This window comes from Typopeltis vanoorti, chromosome 8 (assembly GCF_054136105.1).
Source record: "Typopeltis vanoorti isolate ZY-2024b chromosome 8, IOZ_Tvanoo_1.0, whole genome shotgun sequence".
Classification (NCBI taxonomy): domain Eukaryota; kingdom Metazoa; phylum Arthropoda; class Arachnida; order Uropygi; family Thelyphonidae; genus Typopeltis; species Typopeltis vanoorti.
The window spans coordinates 7,057,583-7,084,511 of NC_143556.1; the positions used below are offsets into that span (position 1 = coordinate 7,057,583).

The 26,929-nt window shown below is 37.7% G+C and overlaps 1 protein-coding gene across 2 annotated transcripts in view; it reads left to right on the forward strand.

Moving 5' to 3' along the window:
* The window catches only part of LOC150103705 (nose resistant to fluoxetine protein 6-like), a 206,824-nt gene that overhangs the window by 49,857 nt on the left and 130,038 nt on the right, over positions 1-26,929 (forward strand). The window contains exon 6 of one of the 2 annotated variants that reach the window (XM_090396506.1): positions 13,013-13,180. The exons of the other annotated variant lie outside the window; for it this stretch is intronic. Within the exon in view, the coding sequence (XP_090252632.1) occupies positions 13,013-13,180 (168 nt within the window). The remainder of the gene's footprint in view (positions 1-13,012; positions 13,181-26,929) is intronic. 2 annotated transcript variants of the gene reach the window in all.

Consider the following 26,929-nt stretch of genomic DNA (forward strand, 5'->3'; position numbering starts at 1 on the left):
GAGGGGAGTGATGTGGAAGAGCAGGAGAGTAAGACAGGAGAGATCGAAGAAGTGGGTATGAATGGAGAAGTGAGTGGTATGAGAGAATAGGTGTGCAAGAGGCGCAGGGAAACAGGGAGGCTAACGGTGAACAGGGGTGCACAGCACGAGAAAGGTGGATGCTCCAAGAGGAGATGAGAGCATGTGTAGGCAGGAAAGAAATGGGATGATCAGAGATCAAGAGGAAACAGAAGGAATTGAAAAGGGTTTTAAAATGAAGAAGCAGAAAGGGAAATGGCCCCAGTCCAGCATGGAGAGATCACGTCGAGTGAGCGGTAGTATCAATGGAACTAGCTGTAGATCCAGAAATGAGCTATTGTGCTTGTATACAAATGCTAGAAGTATAAGAAACAAGGCAGATGAAATGGTTGCACTAATTGTTTCTGTTCACATAAAGATTGTCGGAATAAGTGAGACATGGTTGGAAGAGGACGACATCCTGACAGGAATAGAGATGAAGGATATGATGTGTTTCGTGAGGATAGAAGGGGTAAAATGGGAGGGGGAGTGCTATTGATGATAGAGAAAGAGTTATGTCCATACAAAGTAGAGATACAAGATGGAAATAGTGCCAGTGGTTTTGAGGCAGTATGGTGTGAGATAGAGCTGAATAGAATCAAATACTTGGCGGGATGTTGTTATAGACCTGGTAATGTGGATGGTGGTGATAGTGAAATGTATAGTCAAATTAGCCAAGCAAATATGAAAAGGGTGATCATTATGGATTATTTTAATTATGGCAATATAGACTCGAATGATGAGATAGCAACTGGAAGTAAAGAAAATGAGTTTCTTGAGTTTTTGAGGGATAACTACCTCAGACAGTATGTAACAGAGGGCATACGAGGATTGAGGGTCTTGGATTTGGTCATCTCATCAGAGGATGTAATTATAAATAAGGTGTCAAATCATCCACCAATTGGATTGGTAAGAGTGACCATTAGGTGATTACCTGGGTGGTTGCCAGCAGTGCGAGGACCCCTGTGAGAAAAAGGTATTATGAAGAACTCAGGAGACAGCTTGTGGGTGTAGCGTGGCATGAGGAGTTAGCTGGAAAAGAGATCAATGCAGCTTGGGGGATTTTCAAAAACTATCTAGTAGATGCAATGTTTAAATGTATTCCAACAGTGAGAAGGTTAAATAAGATAGGTGTGAGATGGATGAATAAAGAGATTAAGCATGCGATACAGAGAAAAAGGGCATTGTGGAGGCAGCATAAGAGAAGTGGAAATAACCAATTTAATGAGGTCTACAAAGACCAGGCAAGGAGGGTGACTTGGTGGGTGAGAGTAGCTAAAGAGTGGTATGAACAGCAGTTAGCTAATGAAGCCAAAAAGAATCCTAGGAAGTTCTTTCGATATGTAGCCAGCAAAAGAAAGAATGATTATGGAAGGATGACATTGATTGGAGAAAATGGTATAAAGACAGCTGTTGCAGAATGTGTGGTGGAGATACTTAATGAGCAGTTCATAAAGATTTTTCTTTCTTGCGAATGTGACTTCATGGAGAGATTGAGAGCAGTTGATGATGGGGAGGAGAGACTGACTGTAAGTGAGCAAGAGGGGGTTTGGGAAGTTGAGTAAACTAGATGTAAATAAGGCTGTGGGACTTGATAATATATCACCACGTATTCTGAAGGAATGTGCCAGAGAGTTGACACCTGCCTTGAAATTTTTTTAATATGAGTCTTGCACTTGGTCAAGTTCTTAAGGAGTGGAAGGAGGGCAAGATTGTGCCACTTCATAAAGGAGGTGATCAAACTCAAGCATCAAACTATAGGCCTATCTGTGTGTCAGGTGTTGTGGTTAAGTTGTTGGAGAAGCTTGTGAGAACTATGATCCAGAGTTGGGTTGACAACAACGGTATAATCTTTGATGGACAGCATGGATTTGCTAAAGGGAGGTCATGTTTTAGTAATCTACTTATTACAATAAAGTGAATGCTTCCTTGGACAGAGGAGAAGGATACACAGTAATATACTTGGATTTTGCAAAAGCTTTTGATAGAGTACCTCATGATATGTTGACAGTCAAACTAGAGCAGATGGGGTTGGATATTAGATCAGGGCATTGGATTGGAGACTGGCTATCTGATAGGTATCAGCAACTTGGGTATGGGGGTGTGATATCCAGGAAAAGGAAATTCACTAGTGGAGTGCCTCAGGGATCTGTTTTAGGTCCATTGCTTTTTATCTTGTATATTAATGATATAGGTGAAGATTTGGTTGGAGATATTCAGTTGTTTGCAGATGATGCAAAGTTGGGACGAACCTTAAAAAGTAGTGAAGATAATGGAGCCTTGCAAGAAGACTTGAATAAATTGAGTTATTGGGCACGTAAATGGGGATGTGACGTCAATGTTGCAAAATGTGAGGTTTTAAAATTTTGAAAACAAAGATGGGATGCAGAATTTATGCTTGGTGAGATATATTGTTGGAGGTAGAGGAAATAAGAGATCTGCGGTGATAGTGGATAAGGATCTAAAATTTAGGGGGACACATCGCCAAAATTGTGAAGACCACACAAAGGCTTCTGGAAATGATGCGGAGGATACTGACGTGTAGAAGTAGGGAGATTCTTGTTCTGCTGTATAAGGCTTTGATTTGGCCACAAATGGACTATTGTGGCCAGGTTTGGTCACCGGGTTTTCAGAAGGATGAAGAGATGTTGGAATGGGTCCAAAGGCGGCTTTGAGTATGAGGAAAGATTGAGAAGATTTTGATTTCAGAGTCTGGTGGAGAGGAGAAAGAGGGGAGATATGATAGAGACCTACAAGTTGGTAAGGGGATGTTATAAGATCAAGGGTGGAGAAGTTTTACAGAGAATAGTGGAGATCAGAGGAGAACCAGAGGTCATCCCTGGAAACTGTATAAAGAGGGTGTGAGTAGGGGAGTGAGAGGCAGGTTTTTTTCATGCAGAGTTGTGAATGATTGGAATGCCTTGCCTGAGAGTGTGGTGTCTGCAAGGAGTTTGAGTGTGTTTATGATACAGTATGATGAGATGTGTATGTGATAAAAGAATCTCCCAGATGAGTCTTTGACTCCATGAGGATTTGGGATAATAATAATAATAATAAACCACCCAAGATTCACATCCTCTATAAATAACAATATCTTCTGCTATCAGCTGTCAATATCATTGATATATATATAAGGGTTAAAGAATAAAGGTTCTATTACTGAGCCTTGTAGAACCCCACTTGTGACCTTTCTTATCCTTGATACTGAATCCCAATACACAACTCTCTAATATCTATCAGAAAGCCAATTACCAATCAAATCCATTAACCTGATATCCAAACCCACATGTTGCAATTTAAATATCAACTTGTCATGTGACATCTTGTCAGATGCCTCTGTAAAATCCAACAGAAAGGTGGTATATGCCTTTCCTTCTTCAACTGCAGTTGTTACTTTATTATAAAAGGCAATCAAATTATTGAAATAAAAGTGCCACAATGAATTCATTGTGACAGTCATAGATAATATTACCCTCATCTACACAATTTTGTATATGATCTCCCACTAATTTTTGATGTTCCAAATATTATATTCCAAAATCCTATCAACTACAGAAGAAATGCTAACTGGTCTGTTGTTTGATACTGCCATCTTTATGCAGCAGCACTATCTTATCCTCCTTCAACTTATTGAGTACTTTTCCAGTAGATAACTGGACTTTTCTTGAACTGCGAGGTCAATGGAACTTTCAATTCCTTAGCACTTCAATTCTCTTTAAACATATAGCAAAATCTCATCCAGCCTATCACTGCCTTACTAACTTCTAGAGTAAGGCAGTGGGCTGGATGAAATTCTTTTTTTTAAACATGTTCTCCTCATTCACTTCTAAACTCTGCCCATCCCGCTAGGAATAAATCTATTTTTTCAGGATGTAATACGCCAATAATGTGATCGTGAAACACCACATCACCTGCATTGGTCTCTTCATCCTCATTTCCATTTAACAAGGTAATTTGTCTATAATCATTTCTCCTCCAGCTGATCACATTACAAAAGAATTCCTAAGAATTTTCCTTGAATGAAATGCTAGTTCTTGTAGTCCAGTTTGGTCTTCCATACTGTATTAATCACTTTCCGAGCTTAAGTTATATATTACTCATGTAGCTACTTTCCACTTTTCTTCATATTTTTTGAAAAGAAGTAGAAAGCAGCTGTATATTTTTCAGCTGCATTCTCTGTTTGATTTTATTAGTCATTCACTTTACACCAAATCATGTTTTCTTTTTTCACTTCAGGTATGCAGTTTGCCATTGTTGTCAATAAACATTTGTTAACTGGCTCCTTTGTACAGCTGATCTCTCACTTACAATTTTTCCATCTGTGGAAACTGCTCCGAGTTGAGTTCTAAGATTATTATTACAATCTTCTGCATGATAATTCTACATAAATTTATGAGTTTTCCTCCAGTGTTATAATTCTTTTCAATATGCCAACTCATGGTATTTCATTATTAACATCTCAGTTGCAATCATATCCTCTGATGCATGGACCATAATCAAAACTTTTGATTTATGTGTTCCCTCTATTACATGTTACTCAAGATATCTGTCTCTTAAAATAATTCCAGTAATTATGTTTCCTCTGTCCAGTGTATACTTTTACAGTTAAATCTCCAATTATTAGCACTTGTTCTGCACTTGCAGAACAAATTTGCTTAAACATTTCCTGATCATCACCCTCTGTGTTCCCTAGCCTAAAGCGGCATCCTGTTTTGGCTTGCTTCACCTTACATCATACACTTTCATAACCATTAGTACCATTTCCTTTTAAATTCTCTATTCTGTGGGGACACAGTTCATACTTATCATAAAGGAATATTCTTCCATCTTGTTTTCTCAATGCTACAAGTTCATTCACTTTAGTCCTGATACTTTTGGAATTTGTATAGCAAAACAGTAGTGAATTTTCAGTATTCCACAAACACTCTCCATTTGACTCTGTGATATACTATACATTCTCCCATCTCTCACGTTAATATCCCCTAATAATACAACTCTAGTCTGATGCCCTAACAGTTTCACTTGCCCAGAGAACAATCTCTTAGACAAGAGTTAGACTGCATCCTTCCATGTTCAGATACAGTCCAACTCTTACATACAGCTCTTCTATTATCAAATGCAATCCAAGCATCTACATATTACAGACCTCTCCTTCAAGAAATTCTTGTTATCATTATTATTATTATTATTATAGGTATCTTCATGGAGTCAGTAGACTCATCTCGGGAGACCCAAACTATCAAAACAATATCTATCATACCTCTTCTTGAATTCATTTACAGACAAAGAACTCGCAACTGAGTCAGGCAATGCATTCCACACACTCACCACCCTCCAAGCAAAAAATCTAGTTCTCACACCCTTGTTAATCACACTTTTCCTTAATTTCCAGAGATGACCTCTTGTTCTTCCATCACTATCACACAGCCTTGCAGTTTATTGCAAACCAACCAACACAGGTCGATATTTGCACTTCACATCTTCGCACCACATTTCTCAAAAACTGAACATGCTCAAAAACAGGGCTGCTCACATCACAACAGAAGAAAAAGATCTCAAAGATGAATATATCAAAAACCCTGATAGACAATGGTTATCCAAAAAAACTGATCCATGATACTTTTCTGCAGCCCCCCACAAGAACAATTTGAGGAAACATGTTACAAATCTACCATTGCCATTCCTTATGCTGGGACAGTTTCTAAAAAGATTGCCACACTCCTCAAGCCACATGAAATGTGAGTGACTTTTAAAGACTATCCACCATTTTTTAAGATCTCCAAAAGACAGTTATGCCTTCTTCAAATACGCCGGTGTCTACAACATCCCCTCTTCATGTGGATTAAATTACATTAGTCAGACCTCAAGAAGTTTGGAAATAAGGAAAAGAGAACACGTCAGAGATGTAAACAACAACAGAGAAGACAACTCTGTGTTAGCCCTTCATTTCTCGAGGACAAACCATACCATCGAATGGGACAAAAGCTCCATGCCCTATTTAGAGGAAGATTTCCGCTCCCAAAACATAAAAGAAGCTATAAGCAGTCATCCAATCTAAACGCAACCTCAATAGAAATCAAGGATTAATTCTAGCTGATATTTGGAAGACCCTCATAAGATAATTAAGCACGCCAGAGTTAAATTTAGTTGCTAATTACAGAATGTTCCTACATAACAACAGTTGATATCATACATGCTCCTTGCATTTGACGTATGCGTTCTTCTGTATTTGTAAAAAATACAGTTGTATTCGGTTCATTCCTTCACGAACAGTTTAAGTTGTTTTGTATCTCTTTTATACACCCTGACAAAGCCAGACAACTAAGTTGGCAAAACTTGTTGGTGTTTTGTACTTAGTATCAATTATTAAAATCCTTCAGCCAATATACAACCCTGTTTATGTTAATTTCTTGCATTCATTAGATGGTCGAAAATAATATAGAATCGTTATCCTTTCACTAACTTAAATGTCTCTGTCATATCACCTCTTTTCTTCCTATTAACTAAACTCTGCAATTAACATTTTTTTCAACCTCTCTCTCTCCCCCCCCCCCTCCCACAGCCAACAGTCCAAAGTCCTGATATTGTCTTGCATGACTCATAACTTCCAGGGATGACATCTAGTTCTTCCCCTCTCACTTTCTGCTCTTTTTATAATCCCCTCTGGATTAATCTGATAAAATCATCTCCCTAACTTTTCACTTCTTTTCTTCCTATCCACCAAACTCTGTAATCCACACATCTTCAACCTCTCTCTCTCCATAGTCAGCATTCCAAAGCCCTGACATTGTCTTAGTCATTAACCTCTGAATCCATTCCAATGTCTCCACATCACATTGAAAACCAGCATTAACAACAACAACAACAATATTAAAAGCAGAGTTACAATGTATTAAAGTATTCAAAAGGAGACTGTTGTCAGATTCTTGTTCAATAGTGAACTTGATGTGAATATCAAGTTTATTAAGTATTTGTTTATCAAATACCCCATTCTTTTCATCTTTGCTACTTTGAACTGACTGGCTGTTCTGTTTCTATTAGAATCCAAAAACATCAAGATTATGTAAAATTTTTGAAATCTGCAGGTTCAGGCATCTTAGACATAGAGTTCACTGGAGCTATATCAAAATGCTACACTACAGTAGACTCAAATTTGATCATCTATTTTTTGCATCATGAAGCCCTATGCCACTGTCTTAATATTAATTGGGCAGACTGTATGCCTATTTATAAGTTTTGGGAAGTAATTGCAGTTAATTGTTTATAATTTTTTAAAATTAATTAATTTTATATCTATATCCACGTCTCTGAGCTCTAATAGTGTTTACTTCTACTGTACAGCTGTGGCTGAGACGTGATATTATATGCATGCTGTATGACTCATTCTTTGTATTCCTAATTTAAATGTTATTACCCGTTCTTCTGCCTGAAGCTCATGGCATATTGAGTGAAATGATGTCTGTCGTAGTGCAGTGGATAGCGTGTTGGATTTCTAATCCAAAGGTCGTGCGTTAGATTCCCACCAAGGATGTTTTTTGACATGCCAGCCTGGCTGGCCGAGTGGTTAGCGTATCCGCTCCCCAGCCAAAAGGCTGTGCATTCGAATCCCACCTTGGGCATGGATGTTTGTGATTGTCTGTGGATGTACTGGTGGTGGTGGTCAGCGATAGATGCCATTGGTATAGTTGCGGTCAGTTGGTGGAGACAGAGTTGTAGAGTAGATGCCTCTCTCGATGAGTCTTTGGACTCCCTGGAGATGACAAATAATAATAATATATAGGAGTACAGCAATCCCTTGATTAGTGCACCTAATGCGTTCTTTAAAACAGGCACTTTAATCGAAAATGCACTAATCGAATATAATAACCTATGAGAAAAAGTATAATTCGTTCCTCAAATTTCTTTTTTGAACCTTAAATTTTTTATAAAAGAATTAAGGTATGTCTCAGGGGCTAGTTAAAGGGAAACCATGAAGCTCAAAGACAATAAAATATATTCAGAATATAAATTTTATTATTCTACTTCTTAACATAGAATTGAGCTAATGTAGTTTGGCGGGCATTTTGTTTATTTTTTTCGTACATCCGATGGTATGGCCCTATTGCCTCTTCTACTATTCTGCAAATTTTACTGCTTCTCTCTTCATCAGGGTCAGCCTTGAAGCATTGCTGCTTAAAAACTTTGATTGTATGAAAAATATTTTCAAATTGTTTCTGTGAAATCTCTTTTGGCTGACTATCAGTGGTTAAATTTTCTTCATATTCTTCGGGATCTTCCCACTGTGCATCTAAATTTAGCAGGTCGGAATCACTCAATTCTTCAGAATGAGATTTAATTAACTCTTGGACATTATCAATGAAGGGGGAGAAAGAAATGAAAGATGTACGAATTTGTCGCCAACACGTGAAACCACGTGCTTTATATTGATAGATAAAATTTCTCAACTACTATACAAGCAGCATAGTTACCACTTTAAAAACTACAATGATTATTAAAGAGAAGTTAATTTTCTGACATGTAATAATAAACACTCATCCCAGAAGATGGATTGATTACCCTATTATCGGAATGGAACACGTGAAACCACGTGCTTTATATTGATAGATAAAATTTCCCAACTGCTATACAAGCAACATAGTTACCACTTTAAAAACTACAATGATTATAAAAGAGAAATTAATTTTCCGACATAAACATCCCAGAAGACGGATTGATTACCCTATTATCGGAATGGATTTTCCTTTTTTGTGACATGCGCAGAAGTGTCGAAGGGTCTCGAATCTGTGGGCATACTATGGCAGACGTCATAAATTTTGGCAGTAAAAATTTGGAACATAATATACATAGTGTACATGGAAGTAGTGTAGTATGCCATTAAAAATAACTTTGTAAATTGCTTTAAATTTGTTTTATAACTAAATAATTTCATTCTGGTGAGTGATTTTTTAAAATAGTTAGCCAAAAAATCTATAGATAGAAAATTTTTAAAATCTGTAACTTTTATTTTTAAGATGTATATTGGCGCACTAATTGAATTTTAGAGGCATAGTAATCGAATTTGGGTATATAGAAAAAAATGACGCACTAATCGAAAACGTACTAATTGGGGAAGCATGAATTGAGGGATTACTCTAATAAATTCTATTTAGTCTTCTCTTACATATGTGAAGCTGTTAATTAAAACAGTATACTATGGGGGGGCAGAGTTCTGATAAACACCTTGAACAAAAATGATATTGAAGCAACTGATATAACCACAAAAATGAACATACTAGTAGCAGAGTTATGAAAGTAACTTATGTTCTTATATTCTTATATCCTCATATGTTCTTTCTTATGGTTATATCAGTTGCTTTAATATCATTTTTGTTCTAGGTGTTTATCAGAACTTTCCAGCCTCCCTCATATGTCTAAAGAGTAAATGTTTAGTAACTTATTTATGTCTTCCCCAATTAACCATGAATGTGATATGGAAACATTGAAGATGGTCCAAAGATGAGTGACTAAGGCAATATCGAAACTCTGAAATATTGGTCATTGACCAATTATGATATGATAGAGATGTTTAAGTTAGTGGAGGAATTTTATTGGATCAGTGCAGAGGCAATGAGAAAAAGAGTCGAAAGTGAGAGAGAAAATCAAAAAAGGCCAACCCTGGAAGAACAACTTTCAGGGATGGTGTTCCCTCACAAGGGCAGCACACATACATTTGCCAAATTTGACATCCTATGTCAGCAATGCTAATGCCTTCAAAGCAAGCTTTCATTCCCCACTCTGTTCAAAGTTTCCACTCTATATCCAAGCCATGGTTTTCCAAGCATTTGCCAGAGAAGACAGTCCATAAAATGAAAACTGTTTAACATATGTGGCTTATGGTGAGATAAAACTCCAGTTTCCTTCATATCCTATACTGAGATCTGCTTGAAAACCATCATTAACAGTGGCAAAACCTATCAGCTGGCTGCTGCTATCTTCTTCCTTAAATACCAGCTTACTCTCCTCTCACTTCCATATATACAAGGTTCCTTTCCTTGTATACATTTGTGACCAACATGTCTAGTTGAATATCCTGCACAGAATGAAATAGGAAAAAAAAAAATCTAAAACTCTTGATCCTCACGTGCCCTCCTTTACATGCTACCTGAGATAATTGTCTCTCAAGAACTCTAGAAATTCTTTTACCTTATTCCCAAATGCTATCTCTTTATTTCAATCTATACCACCATAATTAAAATCGCCCATAATAATTACACTTTCTTTGTTCACTAACCCAAATTGTTTGTATATTTCTTCATCACCACCCTCCACGTTCCCTGGACCATAGCAACATCCAACTAAATATCTTATCCTGTCAACCTTCACCTTAAACCACACTGCCTCATAACCATTATGGCCGTTTCTCTCTTTCATGTCTATCTTATGTGAACATATCGCCGCCGTAGTGCAATTGGAAGAAAAGCAGAACATTGTGCCCTTCGATTGGAAAAGACCTGAGTTCAATTCCCATTGTCAAGAGGGGAGCCCTTATATGGGCTTTTTCAGATGAAGGTGAGTAAGCCGATCTCATATGGTGTAGCAGGGTTTTTTTCTTCCAGAAACTCGGGTTTTTCATCCCACATACAGACAAATCGGCTTTCAGAACACACACAGTTTACAGACAAAAAATACTATTTTTGGTGATGATGGGCAATAGATGGCATTCACTGTAGTAGTGGTCATTATTATTATTATCCCAAGGCCTCATGGAGTCAAAGACTCATCTGGGAGGTCCTTTTATCACACACACACACAGCTCATCATACCGTGTCTTAAACATACTCAAACTCCTTGCAGACACCGCACTCTCGAGTAAAGTATTCCAATCATTTACAACTCTGCACAAAAAAAACCTGCCTCTCACTCCCTTACTCACACCCTCTTTATACAGTTTCCAGGGATGACCTCTGGTTCTCCACCGATCTCTCACTATTTTCTGTAGAACTTCTCCAGCATTGATCCTATAACAACCCCTTACCAACTTAGGTCTCTATCATATCTTCCTCCTGTCCACCAGACTCTGCAAATTACATCTTCTCAATCTTTCCTCATACTCAACATTCCAGAAGTCAGAAACTACCTTAGTCAGTCGCCTTTGGACCCTTTCCAACATCTCTTCATCCTTCTGAAAACCAGGTGACCAAATATGGGCACAATAGTCCATGTGTGGCCTAATCAAAGCCTTATACAATGGAACAAGAATCTCCCCACTTCTACACGTCAGTGTCCTCTGCATCATTCCCAGAAGCCTTTGTGTTGTCTTCACAATTTTGGCTATGTGTCCCCTAAATTTCAAATCCTTATCCACTATCACCTCCAGATATCTTATTTCCTCTACCTCCAACAATATATTCTCACCAAGCATAAATTCTGCATCCCATCTTTGTTTTCCAAATTTTAAAACCTTACATTTTGCAACATTGAATTCACATCCCCATTTCCTTGCCCAATCACTCAATTTATTCAAGTCTTCTTGTAAGGCCACATAGTTGGAGAATTAAGTAGTGGAGAGGATGAGATGTATTTAGCAGTAGAATAGTGTGCCTTCCCATGATGAGTCCTTGGACTCCCTGGAGGTGTCATGTGATAATAATAATAATAATAATAATTCCTTTGCTATCATCAGCACTCCACCCCCCCTTCTGGTCCTTTCTATCCTTGCAAAAAATACTGTATCCTTCCATTTCTATTGTCATTAGACTATCATCTTCATTCAACCATGATTCACTTATTCCAATAATTTTGGGGTGAAGAAACTCAATTAGTGAAACCATTTCATCTTGTTTATTTCTGATATTTCTCGCATTTGTAAATAAACACAGAAGTTCAATTTCAGGTCCATAACCAGACCTATCCAAGCCACTTGTTGGTTGTGATTTTCCCCATCAACTTGTCCTTGCCCAATCACCTTTATCACTGCTAACCACATATATTCACTCAGTCTAGTCTCAATTTTCCCGCCCACATCCCAGTCCATTCCATTTCTATGTTGATCATCTCCATACGTACATTTGCTACTACTTCCAAAATCACTGTCTCAATGCATGTCTCCATGTTCACCAGCTTCCCTTGTTTCCCCGTTCCTCCCATTCTCTCTTCATTTCTCACACTACTACTCTTTCCATTGCCAAGCACTTATGTCTCTTTAACACGTTCATTGTCAATCACGTGATATCGCGTGATGTGAGTTTTCACCAAATGGCCGATCACGTGTTATCGCGTGGACGTCGCTATCAAGTTTCTAAACTAAATAAAAAAATAAAAAAAATTTGGCCACCACATGAAATTCCAATTTTCAGCTTGGCAATGAACGTGTTAACACGTTCATTACCGCTCTCCCAATCTTTCACTTCATCTCTTACTTCTAATCTCTTGCTTGCATCACACACTGCACTTCCATCTGGCAACACTTTCTCGATTGCACTCACTCCAAAGCAATTTAAATGCAGTCCATCATGTCTATATAATACCATTCTTCCCTCAAATACATGCCATACATCCACAAATTGTACTTCCTTCTCCTCACACAGCTCCACTAGCATACTTTCATGATTCTGCCTTCCATCTCAACTCATCATAATCATACCTCAGCAATACACTGACAGTCTTTCCCACTATACTAGAATCTTTCACTTTTCTCAATAACATCTTGATATTCATCCTTACATTCTCCTTATGTCCACTTAAATCATTTGTCCCCACAACCACCGCTAAATCTCTTGCTCACTTCCTCCTCGTGTCCAAAGCATGAATTACCCTGCTCGTTCTCTCTCTCTCCTGGATAGCAGACCTTATGGACTCTTTCTTTAACTAAACCTCTAACAATGGAATCTCCATTAATTTTATTTGAATTTGGAAATAATGGCTGTAATTCCAACCAACCTGTATATCCAAATATTTTTTTAAATTTTTTATTCAGGAGCCTTTGTAGACTTTCTGCAGTGCTTTTCTGTATTTCCAAATGCAGTTAAAATCTTCAATACTCAACAGATAGATGGACATATGACTTGTCTTCATGGAATTCGCTTTCTCTCTATGACCTGGGTAATTCTGGGGCACACCTATCTATTTCCAGCAGATATTTACAGTAAGTAATCAAAATGATTTTGGTTAAATGTAACTAGTATATATAAAAATAATATAAATTTTTTCAAGTGAATTGCTTTAATATTTAATATTACTGTTATTATTAGAAAATTACTTATGTGGAGTTGCAAGGCTTATTTGAAATGGTTCATATTATTATTATTATCTAAGACTTCCAGAGAGTCAAGGACTTATCAATAGAGGCTATACTCGTACATCACTCAAACCAGCTGTTTGAGTGATGTACATATTTTCCCTTAAATTCATTTACACTAGATACACTCACTAATTCTAAGGGCAAATTATTCCACTCACTGACTGTTCCATGAGACAAAAACCTAGCTCTTACTCCTTTCTTGATTGCAAACAAACTTAACTTCTATGGGTCTCCCCCATGTTCTCTCCCCACCTTCCATATAATGAAAAATTTCATTGTATGATATCCTATAACATCCTTTCAGAAGTTTATTGCTTTTATAGCATTTTGCCAGGATCCCTAGCCTCATCAATTTCTTGTAGCATAACCCTGCTAATATAATATGCCACTGGAAATCGTATGCCAAAGTGTATAACTGAGCACTTACTAATATTAAACTTTCAGCCATTTTCGTTTGCAAAAATTTCCAGCCTATTCAAATCATTGTATAGGTACTGGATATCAGTAACATACCTGATTGCCCTGCCTATCTTCACATCATTGGCAAACAGTTGCACATCTCCTATTATTATTATTATTATTATTTCGGGCGACTCCAGGAGTCCTTAGACTCATCGAGGGAGGCCCTAAACATCATGTCCACACAACTATGCGATTACATTCTCACAGTATCTGTCATACCTTGTCTTGAACTCGTTCACCGTCATAGCACCCACAACAGACTCTGGCAGCTTATTCCACTCATTTACCACTCTAAAAGTAAAGAACCCAGCTCTAACACCCCTGCTAACCACACTCTTGCTCAACTTCCATAGGTGTCCCCTAGTTCTCCCACCACCAGTCCTTATCTCAAAAATATCCTCTGAATTAATCCTATAGAATCCCTTTAGCAATTTGAATGTCTCAATCATATCTCCCCTCCTCTGCCTATCAACTAGTTTCTGCAACCCACAAATCTTCAACCTGTTCTCATATGGTTCATTCCATAGACCTGTTATCATCTTAGTCACTCGCCTCTGGATCCTCTCCACCTCCTCCCCATCAAGAAGGAACCGAGGTGACCAAATCTGGGCACAGTAATCGAGATGAGGTCTTATCAAGGCTCGGTACGGAGTTACAATAACTTGCTTGTCTCTGCTCGTCAAGGTATTTTTCAACAACCAAGTGAGTTGATGAGCTGATTTAGCTACTTTTGCAGTGTATCCCCTAAACTTCATCTCCTTATCCACCAACACTCCCAAGTCCCTGGCCTCATCGATCTCTTGGAGTACAGTTCCACCAATGTGGTATACTGCTGCTAATCTTTTCACCCCAAAATGCATAACCTTAAATTTTGTCACATTAAATTAACATCCATTCTCCTTAGCCCAGAACTCCAATCTATCCAAGTCATCCTGCAAGACTTTGACATCTTCTGCATTCACAATTGCCCTACCCAACTTTGCATCATCAGCGAACAAATGAATTGTTCCACTTAGATCCTTCCCTATATCGTTAATGAACAGATTAAACAGCAGTGGTCCAAGAACAGAACCCTGCGGCACACCACTAGTCACAGGCCGTCTTTTGGACTCTACTCCTGAATAAACTACTCTTTGATATCTCTCCATCAACCAACCACCTATCCATATCACCAATCCTATATCCATTCCCATATGTTGTAGTTTACGGATTAGTATTCCATGTGGTATCCTGTCAAACGCCTTTGCCAGGTCCAGCAGTATCACTGTAAACCCATTTCCCTTATCCAGTTCAGCCGTCACCTTGTTATAAAACTTGAGCAAGTTACTGAAGCATGATCTACCCTTCACAAAGCCATGCTGTCCCCTGTACAGTATCTCATTTTCATCAATCCATTCCTGTATTTTTCCCTTGACTACTTTCTCTAAGACCTTGACAACGACTCCTGATATGCTGATCGGTCGGTAATTTGCAACCGTAGTCTTGGATCCTCCTTTATGTAGTGAAACTATTTTCCCCTCTTTCCACACCTTCGGGACTAAACCAGACCTGAGACTCAGATTAAACAACATGGTCAAGGGCACTGATAATTCTTTATCAGTGCCCTTGACCATGTTGTCTATTATATCAGTCACTATTCCCGTATAAACTAATGGTTCCTTCATTTTTTCAATATCACCACCTGGATGATATGCTTTTGCAAAGTGCGTGCTCAGTAACTCCACTATATCGACTGATTCAGTGACCTCCTTACCATCGTCATTCCTTAAAATCATTTTTCCGTGTACAGTTTTTTTCTTGCTTGCAGCATATTGAAAGAACTGTTTGGGATTCTCTTTTGCTTGCAAAGCTAGTTTCCTTTCATAATCCGCTTTTGCTTTTTTTTACCACACTCGTTACCTTTCTGGCCTGCACTTTATACCGTTCGTGTGCCTGCAGGTCACCCCTTTCTTTAAATTCCCTCCACAGTTGTTTCTTTTTTTGCAGCTGAAGCTTAATGGTGTTATTCATCCATTTAACCCCTACTTGTTTTACTATTTGGACCCTAGGTATGCAATCAGCCATTACCTCCTGTAAATGCTCCTTGACCACTTCCCATGCTCTATCGACATCCAGCCCTTGCAGTTGTACATGCCATGGCACTGATCCAAGCAATCTCCCAAGCTTGTCATACTTGCTAGCACGGTAATTCCACATATACCCTGTCTTAATCGAAAATTGCACACCTTTAGCCACTTCCCAGGTCAAGACCTTATGATCACTCTCACCAATAGGTGGCAACATGGTCATATTCATTACAGTCAAATTCTCAGATGCTATTACCAGGTCAAGCACTCTCACACCCCTAGTATTTTCAATTACATGCTGTCTCAGATAGTTATCCCTTAATAATTGAATAAAGTCCTTTTCCTTCCTCACATGTGGCCTCTCCTCCTTCCAATCAATGTTACCATAGTTGAAATCCCCCATAATAATTACCCTCCTTCCACTCATTTCATCAATTTCCCTATGCATACTATCTCCACCATCTATTCCATCACCTGGTCTATAGCAGCACCCTAATGTTTATTATATTATATCCTCTATCATATCATCCCCTCTTTCTCCTGTTTATTTACCAGAGTTTGTAATTCACATACTTGCAGTCTGTTCTCATAATTGAAATCCCATAATCCTGATATATTCTTTATAACTCTTCTTTGCACAGATTTTTTATCCCCTTGGAACCTGGGACACAAATCTGCACACAATATTTCAAGTGCAGTCTTATCAAGACCTTATGAAGAGGTAAAATGACTTCCTTATCCTTACATGCCAAGGTTTGCTTCAACACTGCAATTATCCTCTGAGTTGTATTTGCAACTTTTTGCTATGTAACCTTTGAACTTCAAATTCCTATTCACCATTTTGCCAGGATTCCTAGCCTCATCAATTTCTTGTAGCATAACCCTGCTAATATAATATGCCACTGGAAATCTTATGCCAAAGTGTATAACTTCACACTTACTAATTTTCAGCCACTTTCGTTTGCCAAAATTTCCAGCGTATTCAAATCATTGTGTAAGTGCTGGATATCAGTAGCATACCTGATTGCCCTGATTATCTTCACATCATTGGCTAACAGTTGCACATCTCCTGTTGTTATTATTATTAACATCTGACCTCCATGGAGTCAGAGACTGATCATGGGAGGTACATGCTATTGCATGCAATGCTCATCCAACCGTGCTTTAAACTGATTGAATATGTCTAAACTCACAACAGTCAGACAATTAGACCCTTCCTAATGTCTTTAATGTATAGAGTGAACAGCAGTGGTGCAAGGACTGAACCCTGAAGTACACCACTGGTCACCTTAAATCTGGCGGATTCATATCCACTGAGTATCACTTTTCGATATCTGTCTGTGTCTGTTAACATATATTATTATAGCATATCCATTTCCATTATCCAACTCAGCCATTACATTAATTGCTAAAACATGAGCTTCCTTTAATAAACCCATACTGTTCCTTGCAGAGTATAGCTTGCTTGTCTATCCATTTTTGTATACGAGTTCTTGCCAACTTCTCCAAAATCTTCGCCACCACACCAGAGATATTATTATTATTATCACCCAAGACACCATGAAGTCAAAGAGGAGGTCCTTTTATCACACACACACACACACACACACACACAGCTCATCATACCACACCTTAAACACACCCAAATTCTCTGCAGACACCACACTCTCAGGCAAGCATTCAAGATACTGATAGGTCAGTAGTTAGACACATCCATTTTTGAACCATCCTTGTATAATGGAACTATCATATATTCCTTCCATTCCTGTGGTATCATTCCTGAGCTGAGGCTCAAGTTATATAAATGTGAAAGACACAGCCAATTTGGTTGCGTATTCCTTTAGCAAATGAGCTGATATTCTCTATTGACAAATTCTTATCCAGGTTATCAAAAGCTCTTCAACCTCATTTTCTTGCACTTCTAACTCCTCATCCAATGTAGCAGTAGCATTATGCACCATGTTTACATATACCTGGTTGATATATCTTAGCAAAGTGAGCATTCATTAATTGAACAATCTCATTAGCTTATGATACTCGAATAGCATCTGCATTCAGTAAAGTTATTCTTCCGCATGCATTCTTTCGTTTGCTTGCAGCAAAATGACAAAATTATTTTGATTGCCTTTAGCTTGGATAGCCAATTTCTTTTTATACTCCAATTTAGCTTTCTGCACAATCTTCGTTACTTTTCTTGCCTGACCTTCATATATTTCATAACTCTTCTAACTCTTATTCTTAAGATATTCTTTCCACATCATCTTCTTCTTGTGGATCTCTTGCTTAATAAGGTTGCACATCCATTTCAATCCCTCCCTATTTATTCTTCAAACATTTGGGATACATTCATATATTGCCCCGCATTTAAACACTTTCAAAGATTCCTATCCATTGCTGACATTTTAACAATTCAGTAACTGATACCATGAGAAAGATAATATTCTCCTAAGTTGGTCATAATTTTCCACTTTGTAGTTCAGCATGTAACATGTTCTAATTGGAGCATCAATATAATTAGATACTTCCCAAGAATGCAGGGCATGATCACTGTCACCATCTGGTGGTAAAGTAGTCATAATCTTAACAGAGACCACATCTGATGCTGTGAGCAAATCCAACACTTCTTGTCCTTGAGTTCCTTCTTTCACATGCTGCTTGAGAAAGTTGTCTTTCAACAATTCAATAATTCCTCTTCATTCTTATCATGGGATTTCTTTTCTACCCAATCAATGTTTGGATAATTAAGGTCACCCATAATGAACACTCATTTAGTACCCATAAGTTCATGACTTTTTTTTAATGGTATCAACAACACGAAACAATTTATAAAAAGGGGTTTTATTAACTGCTTATATTTTGCTGAATTACTCAATAGCCCCATTACCCCTCCCTCCCCTAATACACAGGAACATAACATTACATTTCTATTCTCTATGTCAGAGGTATATCAGAAAGGATAGCTAAAAGTACTGATGAAACATGGCTTTCACACCACATTCAAACCTCATGTTAAACTAGCAACTCTGATTCGCTCACCTTAGGATAAACTACACCCTCTAGTACACTCTGGAGTGTATGAAGTTCTCCGTGATTGTGACTTGTGCAAACAGGAATATCAGTTAACAGCCTGGAAGAACTTGAAAAATATATTCGCTACTATTACTATGACAAGTCAGGACTAGCAAACGACGCGTTGGACACTCCTTCACTCAGGATTCGATGGAAGAAAATGAATGTGCTATTTAGAAGTCATTATAGATCTGAAAGATTACCTTTTGAGTCAGCCATGGCTTTGAAGAATTCTCCTAACCTAAACAAATATGGTTGCATTAATTGCCAAAAATTTGGGAGACTGTTATCGTAAGAGCAACTCTCACATAGTGGTAATGTTTTTTGTGTTTTTTTACAACATTAAAGGGTGCCAAAATAGAAACTGTGGCCCTGAGGAAAAATAACATCAGCAGGATGGAAGGCAGAGATGAGAATGCTTAGGTGGATGTGCAGTGTGACCAGAAAGGATCGTCTGAGAAATGTGAGGGGAACAGTGAAAGTTACGAACTTAGGAGAGAAGATACAGGAGGCAAGGTTGATATGGTTTTTGGTCATGTGATGAGGAGGGAGGATGAATATGTGGGAACAAGGGTCATGCAGATGGATGTGCAAGGAAGGAGGAAGCATGGGCGGCCAAAGAAGAGATGGAGGGAGCTGGTAGAAGAGGACTTGAGGATGAAGAACTTGGATGTGGTGACAGCTCAAGACAGGAGGATGTGGAGGAAACTCTTGATCAACAGTGACCCCACTTAAGTGGGAGAAGCTGCAGAAGAAGAAGAAGAAAGGGTGCCAAAATAGGACTTTAGATCTTTTGTCCATTACAATTGTATTGTTTATTTCACTTATTCACTGTCATGTATACTAGCTGTGTTGTGCTCTGATGATACTGATTTGAAATTCAGTGAAATATAAGCAGTTAATAAAACATCTTTTGATAAAATTGTTTGGTGTTGTTAATACCGTTAAAAATAAATCATGAATAACCATCAACACCTAAGCTTATCTGTTAGATAGTATCCATAAGGCTATGGCAATGCATTTCATCATCCCCTACAACTGAGCTGTCAGGTTTGCAGCAACACCCTACCATATGTTCATTCTGTTAGTCTCCACTTCACACAAGATAGCTGCAAACTCATCACTATATGGGACATTGTTACCATCATTGTTTACTTGCTTTTCTACCCTAACCAGACTTAAGTTGTCTGATATCGTTAGTAGTATTCCCCCCCTCTACTATCTATTTTCTCATTTCTAAAAATAGTATACCCATTACACTTGATCCCAGTTACAATATCTGATTCTGATATGCAGATTTCACTAATCCCAACAATCTTAGGCCACAATATATTCAATAAAGCAACAAACTCAATCCCTTTGTTTCTGATACTCATGGCATTTGTATAGAGACTTAACAGATTACCACCTAGCATATTCTTATAATGAGATATGCAATCTATTTGGCCTTGTTGTAGAACTTTCTCTTTTCTTTCCCCAGACATACTCAAAGGTCTAAACCCGAAGTGTATATATCCATCCCCTTCACAAGATGCATAACCTTATACAAAGTCATATGTAACTGGACTTCCTTCAGTAAGTCCCAACACTTTTTATTACATAGGTATATGTTCATTTACAATTCTGAAAATTTTATTCAAATTTCAGTCTGTCTCAAATATAATGGTTTAAAAATGAAAGTATTCATATCAAATTTTAAACTTGATGAACAGGGCATTTCGACCTTTATTCAGATGAAAAAATAAAGGGCCTATGATGAGCAACCCTTTACTTTTTCACCTTAATAAAGGTCAAAACTGATCTGGGTAGTGACCCTTCCCATAATTATTATTATTATTACATAACACCTCCAGGGAGTCCAAAGACTCATCGAGGGAGGGCACCTACTCTACAACTCTGTCTCCACCACTCAATCTACCAACTACAACGAACCGCAACTACCATCATCATCTACACCAACTCCATCATCACTAGTATTTTTACAGACAATCACAAACAGCCATGCCCACGGCAGGATTCGAACCCACAGCCTTTTGGCTGGAGAGCAGATACGCTAACCACTCGGCCAACCAGGCCGGCATATAATGCATAGCATTATACATGTCTGTAAGGATATGTGCTTTGCATTATGGGATACCAAGGCAAGTGATATGAAGTCATTGGCTTCTTTATGCAAGTTGCCCCAGTCCTGAAAACAGTTCAATCTCAAACTTGTTTGCTTACACTTGGATGACGGATTAAACCAAGAATATAATTTCTTGGTATCTTTAATTTATAGTATAACCGAGTGGAAAAACTTACAACAGGTGAAACTCTAATTATGGACTTTCAAGATACAAATAATTTGCACTTATTAACACTGAGTGGACTAATAAATTGGGTCCTCAATTCATTTAACAAATACAGAACCTCATACTTATAAACATTTTATGATGCCCAAAGTTCACCAATACATTCCATATATATAATGAAAAAAATAAATTCAACTTACACACACATTTCAAAGAACACATTATGTTCATAAGTTGGAGTTCACCTGTATTTTATGTATATAATTTTATTGTATTGTATTTCAGAGTTAATTGATTTTATTTTAGTTTAATTGTAATTTCAGTTTATTTTGTAACTACCCACATAGTGGCACTCCAGCATGTGGTTCAGATTTGTAAAAAGGAATAACATTCTTTCATTTGAGCTTCAGTTGTGATTGTACTTGTGCACTGATGATGGCCTGTTAGTTTCAGACCAGAGTACTTGCAATAATTAAATTATTTTATATTCATGTAAATATGTTTCTAATAATCATTACTGTGTCATAGGTTCCATTAAAATCCCATTTTTTTTTTATTGATTTCTGAAATATTTACACAATTACAATAATCGTCTTTAGTGACATTCTAGCTTGTAATTTTTACAAAATTCAGCATATATGATTCATTTTCTACATTGCATTTCAATTAAAATTTTGATAACATTACTTTTCTGCATCTATATTTACAACACGTGTTCTTCTAATATTAACAATAAAGATTACACGTAATTTTTGAATAATGGATAATAATAATAATGAATCGGATAAATCACATACATATGATTATTACAGATGATTATTACCGACATATAATGTCTGTAATAATCATCTTTTGCATGTTTACACATTATGTATTGGGTTGGCAAATAAGTTTCTTCGGTTTTTCAGAGTGGAATGAGACGCATTTTATTCATCATCATCATCAATTTCGTGACAAGTACCCTCAAGGGGTGTACAGGATATGATAGTACTACATGAAAAATTTATGTCATTACTAACTTCCTATCTACAATTTTCCTCCAAATCAGTCTGTTACTTGTCAAGACTCCGACATTATCAGATCTTATATTTCTATTGTCTAAGGCACTTTGTGCCGTATCAATCCACCTATATCTTGGTCTTTCTCTGGGTCGTTTTGCTGCCAAACTGGCAGAGAACACTTGTTTTGCTAATCTTTCCTCGCCCATTCTGTTTAGGTGACCATACCACCTGAGATTAGCTCTGCTAACACATTCCTGGATGCAGACAATGTCAAGTTCTTTCCTAATATCCTCGTTTTTAATATGATATTGCCATTGATGCCATCTGTTCACGGCTCTAATCTTTCTCAGGACTCTCATATCTGCGGTCTCTAATCTTTGGTCAAGTGTTTTACTTCTGAGCGAGCTCTCAGATCCAAAAGTTAAAACTGGTTTGAACACTGTCTTGTATATATAGCTAATTTAGTGTTCCGACTAATTTCTCTCTTATTCCATATAAATTTTTTCAGTTGACTTCCTACCATACCAGCTTTGTTGATTCTGTTGTCTATTTCCATATTGAATTTACCATCTTCACTAAAAATCGTGCCTAAGTAGCTGAAATGTTTTACTTGTTCCACAGGTTCCCCGTTCACAACGCAGTTGACATTTTCAACAATTCTATCAATTTTCATTGTCTTTGTCTTCATACAACAGTTATTCAATTTAGTCAGGGAATCTTGCAAACTTGTAGCGGATTTATTTAGAAGTATAACATCGTCCACATAAAGCAAAGAGCTGACATTAACATCTCCAATTCTGATATCATGTTTAATACCACTTTCCTTCGTAATGTGATCCATATAGATAATGAATAACAGAGAGGATAATGTACATCCTTGTCTCACACCAGATTTAACATTAAACCATCTTCCTGTACTTCCTTCAATTCTAACTGCTGACTTACAACTCAAATAAAGACTAAGTATTGCTTGATATAATGTCCCATTGACACCATATAACTGTAGTGTATTGAATAGCTTCTCTCATGGCACCTTGTCATATGCCTTTTCCAAATGGACAAAACTTAAATACAGATCTTTGTTATATTCCCATGCTTTCTCGACTATTTGTTGTAAAGTGAAGATCTGAACCTGACAGTCTCTATTTGGCCTGAATCCAGCTTGTTCTTCACCAAGCTTTTCTTCCACAATTCTTCTCAACCGTTTCTCAAGTATACTTGCATAGATCTTGCCAGGAACACACAGTAGGGAAATACCTCTGTAATTCTCACATTCAGTTTTGTTTCCCTTTTTTTTATATATGGGCACTATTAGAGCTCTACTCCAATCATCAGGAATTCATCCCTCTGTCCAGGCTTTCTGAACTATGCAGTGCAGCCACTGTAAGACTTTTATTCCACCATATTTCAGCATTTCTGGTCGAATATCATCTACTCCTGCTGCCTTTCCACATTTCAAGCCTTTGATGGCTTTTTCTACTTCAAGTATGGATATGTATTCCTGACTATATGCCTGTTGAGTGTTTTTTACCACTGTGCTATCACTGCTTGTTTCATTTAGCAAAATTTTAAAGTAATTACTCCATACTTCAAGGATATCTTTTTCTCCTGTTTTCATGTCACCTTTATCATCTCTAACTCCTTTTACAGCATTCTTTTCTCCATTCCTAAACTTCTTCAACACCTCCAAAATATTTTGCCACCTTCTTGATATTTATTTTCTATGTTCTTCCCAAAGTCTTCCAATGACTTTTGTTTAGCTAGTTTTACATACTGTTTAACTTTCTTACATTTGTCTCTGTATTCTCTAAGAGCAAAAGCTGACTTATTTGCCAGGAACTTTTGATATGCTTTCTTCTTTTCCTTCACTGCCTCTTTAACTTCTTGTGTCCACCATGGAGGTCTGATTTTTTTTATCCTTGCAGACAACCTCACCACATGCCTCTCTGGCTGAATCAATCAGGGTTTTCTTCAAGGCTTGCCACTGAATCTCCAAGGTTTGGTTCCTGTTCTCAAACTCTTTCATTTTTTCTTCAATAATCTTTGTGTATTTTAGTCTACAGTTTACATCTGAGAGCTGCTCAACTTTTATTCGCTTTAAAACTTTCTTACATGTTATTCTTTTCAATATGAAATTCAATTTTATCCTGCTCAAGACTAAATAGTGATCGCTTCCAATTTCAAATCCTCTGTACACTCTGGTGTCCTGCACCAGGGAGAAAACATCACTATCAACAATAACATAGTCAATGAGACTTTTCTTATTCCTTGCCTCTTCTCTCCAAGTGAATTTGTGCACATTTTTATTTTGGAACATGATGTTAGTAATAACCAGTCCATATCCTGAGCAGAAATCCAACAGGTATTTGCCATTATTATTAGCTTTGCTCTTTTTTTCCAAATTTTTGCAAAATATTTTTGTATGTCTGACAGTCATTTCCTACTCTGCTATTTAGATCCCCAACAAGGACCAACTTTTCCTTTTTCATTGTGTCAGTTGCTTTTTCTAAAGCATCAAAATATTCCTCCACTTCTACCTTAGTAGAACCTTCTGTGGGACCATAGGCACAAATAAATCTCATTGTTCAGTTTCTCCATCCTGATATTTGCCCACATCACTCCACTTGAGACTGCCTGCCATTCAAGAAGATTAGCCTCGTATTTTGTGTTGAATACTATGGCTACCCCTTCTTTTCCTTGATTGTCATTTCCTGAGTATAACATTTTGTATTTATTGCTCAAAAAGATCACCAGTTTTTGTCTTTTTTGTTTCAGTCACCCCTATTATGCCGATCTGGTACTTATCTAATTCCTCCACTAGCTCCATTTCTTTGCCATTCAGGCTTCTTATGTTGATAGTACTGATCTTTAACTCTGGTGATGTTGAGTTGGGGTGTGCTTTCAGATTTGTACACTTTTTATTTAATATATATAATACATACTAGTCAGTTATATATCGATCCTCTTTATCAATGACCTCTTGCCATCTGTCCACTAACATCATTATGCCACGTTGATAAAACTCCTGAGGTTTACTGGCGAAAAACTGATCCAGGTGTCTTTTAACAGCCTCCTCATTAGCAAAGGTTGTCCTGTTTAGAGAATTCTGCAGCGATCGGAATAAGTGGTAATCGGAAGGTGCCTTGTCCTTTGAATACAGAGGATGTGACAAAACATCCCAGCCAAGACGTAACAATTTACTCTGGGTTGTTAATGATGTGTGGAGTCTGGCGTTGTAGTGGTGAAATACAACTGCTTTCCGATTTGCCAATTCAGGACGTTTTGTGCTAATTGCACGGGCGAGTCACGTTAACTGTGAGCAATAGACATTTGAATCAATCATTCTGCCTGATAGTAACACCTCGTAGTGGACAACACCTTTATAATCCCACCACACAGAGAGCATGATCTTCTTTGAGTGCAATCGCACTTTAGTGGTTGTTTGCGGCAGTTCGCTCTTGTATCCCTATGATCTTTTATGTACCACGTTATCGTACACGACCCATTTTTCATCTCGCATAATCATCCACTTCAAAAATGAGTTGTTTTCTTGGCAGTGTTGCAGCAACTCACAGATGGATATGCAAGCAGTCATATTGGCCTCGTTCAATTTATGCGGCACCCAAACATTGAGTTTTGAAACATGTCCCAGCTTGTGCAAATGGTTTTCAATGCTTGTATGGTGTTATGTCGGAAAAAGTGCTGATTCCCTTTTGATGAGTCATCCTTTTTCCGACCCAACATAAGGTAACCTCAGAAGGGGTGGATAAGGATATACTTATGCCTCCAGATGGAAAATGTACTTATTAATGACCTAGAACATGTGTGGATATTTATATAATCAGTTTTGTAGATATTAAGTAATGTTAGAGAAGCCCATAACTTGAACAGAGAATGCTTGCGAATTATTTAAAATAGGAAATTCATGTAAAATTGCTAAAAGGATGTATATAAGTTGATACAAGTATTAGGTCATGTCAAAGACATTTCGGAGCCGCGGTAACCAATCGGCTGCTGCTGTATGCATGACGATACCACCAAGCGAGGGTGCTGTTTTGTGGTATATAGTTTTCGGCGCGGATTTCAATCGCTCTCTTCTTTATTCGTCTGTTCCTGGGTTCCTGAGTGGAAAGCTGTGTAGCTCTGAAGCTTGCCGCCGTGCGCAGCAAGAAATTCCCCTTGCTGTACGTGCCACGTGGATCGTAGCTACAACTAAAATGCTGCCAGTGTTCCAGAAGAAAGGGCCGCTTTTGAATCTATGCCAGTGTATAAGTCAGTGAAGGAGCATTCTTCTCGAGCAGAATAAAAGAATAGCGGAGACACCATTGAAGCATATACGATGAGGAGGTCTGAATGTCTAGCTATGAGGGTCCCAAAAAACAACCAGATAGAGCAAGAACAGTAAGCTGAAACCTTTTGTATTAAGATAGAGTAACCAGAGAGGAATAAGGAACTGAACGTTGAGAAAATAGCCAAATTCCATGATGTACTTAAACAACTGTCTTCTTTTGGACATTTTGTCTTCATCTAAGGAACAAGCGACGTCTTAAGCTCGAGCTGGGCTGGAAACCGAGGCTTCAGATTGTTTATATTAAAAAGGAGAATTTATGTTATTATGTTGAGTTTAAATTTGAATGCTAACTAAGATTTTGAAAGGGGGGGTAAGAGCCTGAACACAAGAAAGAGTGTTATCTCATGTTAAGA